We start from the raw sequence: 827 nt of genomic DNA, 5'->3' as shown, positions 1-827 counted from the left end.
GGTGAAGATGTGCCGCATCTCCTCCTCGTACCGCATGAAGTTCTCCCCGAAGCGGGCCCAGGCTTTCAGCGGTACGGTGATAGTGTTCCGGTAGGGCTGCCGGACCTCGCTGATCTTCAGAAAGACGCCGAAGCGGTTCGAGCCTACGTCGAAGTAAAAGCGCTTGTTGTCGACGCGGAACGACGCCGCCTCGGGCAGCTCGGGCGACGCGTCGTGGTTCCGCGCGCAGGCCCGCTCTGGCTCGTCCTCACCGTAGTCGTCGATGAGCTGAGACAGCGCATCTCTGAACTCGATGAGACCTTGCGCGGGCAGCACGATGGTCTGCTCGATGCCCTGCCCGTAGTAACCCATGCTCCCGTGTCCTCGGTTGACGGTCTGCCTGATGCGCAGGAACCGGCCGCGCTGGTTCTCCTTCAGGTCCAGGTAGTACTTCCTATTGTCCCGCTCGATGAACTCGCTCTTCAGCACCCGGTGCGTCTGCTCTTCGGACAAGGCAGAGCCGCTAGGGGACGCCGCCCGATCCGCTGCTCTCCGGCGGGGCTCCGGTGCGCAACCCTGGCCGTTGCTCTGTTCCTCCGGCGCCTGGCATCCTCGGAGCCCGATGTGCGCGTAATAATCGATGAAGTCGCCCAGGCAGTAGCGCAAATCGGGCGCCATGGACATGGAGAGGGTGAGCTTGCTCTTGCGGATGTTGTCGTGCCGGCCTCGGCCGATCCACACCTCGGCGATCTTCAGGAAGCGTCCGCGGGTGCTCTGCTTCACGTCCAGGTAGAAGCGCTTCTTCTGGATGTCCACGCGCTTGGACGCCAGCTCCTGTATGTCTGACG

The 827-nt window shown here is 63.4% G+C and overlaps 1 protein-coding gene across 1 annotated transcript; it reads right to left on the bottom strand.

The window, feature by feature from the left end:
- Positions 1 to 3: 3 nt before the first annotated feature.
- Positions 4 to 822, bottom strand: LOC107682501 (purine-rich element-binding protein gamma-like; the record flags this gene model as incomplete). The annotated part of the gene is made up of 1 exon (XM_016478720.1): positions 4 to 822. A coding segment is annotated over one exon (819 nt), but the record flags the coding sequence as incomplete, so codon positions are not given.
- Between the last annotated feature and the right edge of the window lie 5 nt (positions 823 to 827).

This window comes from Sinocyclocheilus anshuiensis, unplaced genomic scaffold, assembly GCF_001515605.1.
Source record: "Sinocyclocheilus anshuiensis isolate Anshui unplaced genomic scaffold, SAMN03320099.WGS_v1.1 C32274294, whole genome shotgun sequence".
Classification (NCBI taxonomy): Eukaryota; Metazoa; Chordata; class Actinopteri; order Cypriniformes; family Cyprinidae; genus Sinocyclocheilus; species Sinocyclocheilus anshuiensis.
The sequence above is the reverse complement of the archived record's forward strand: the minus strand, read 5'-3'. Positions and strand labels throughout refer to the sequence as shown.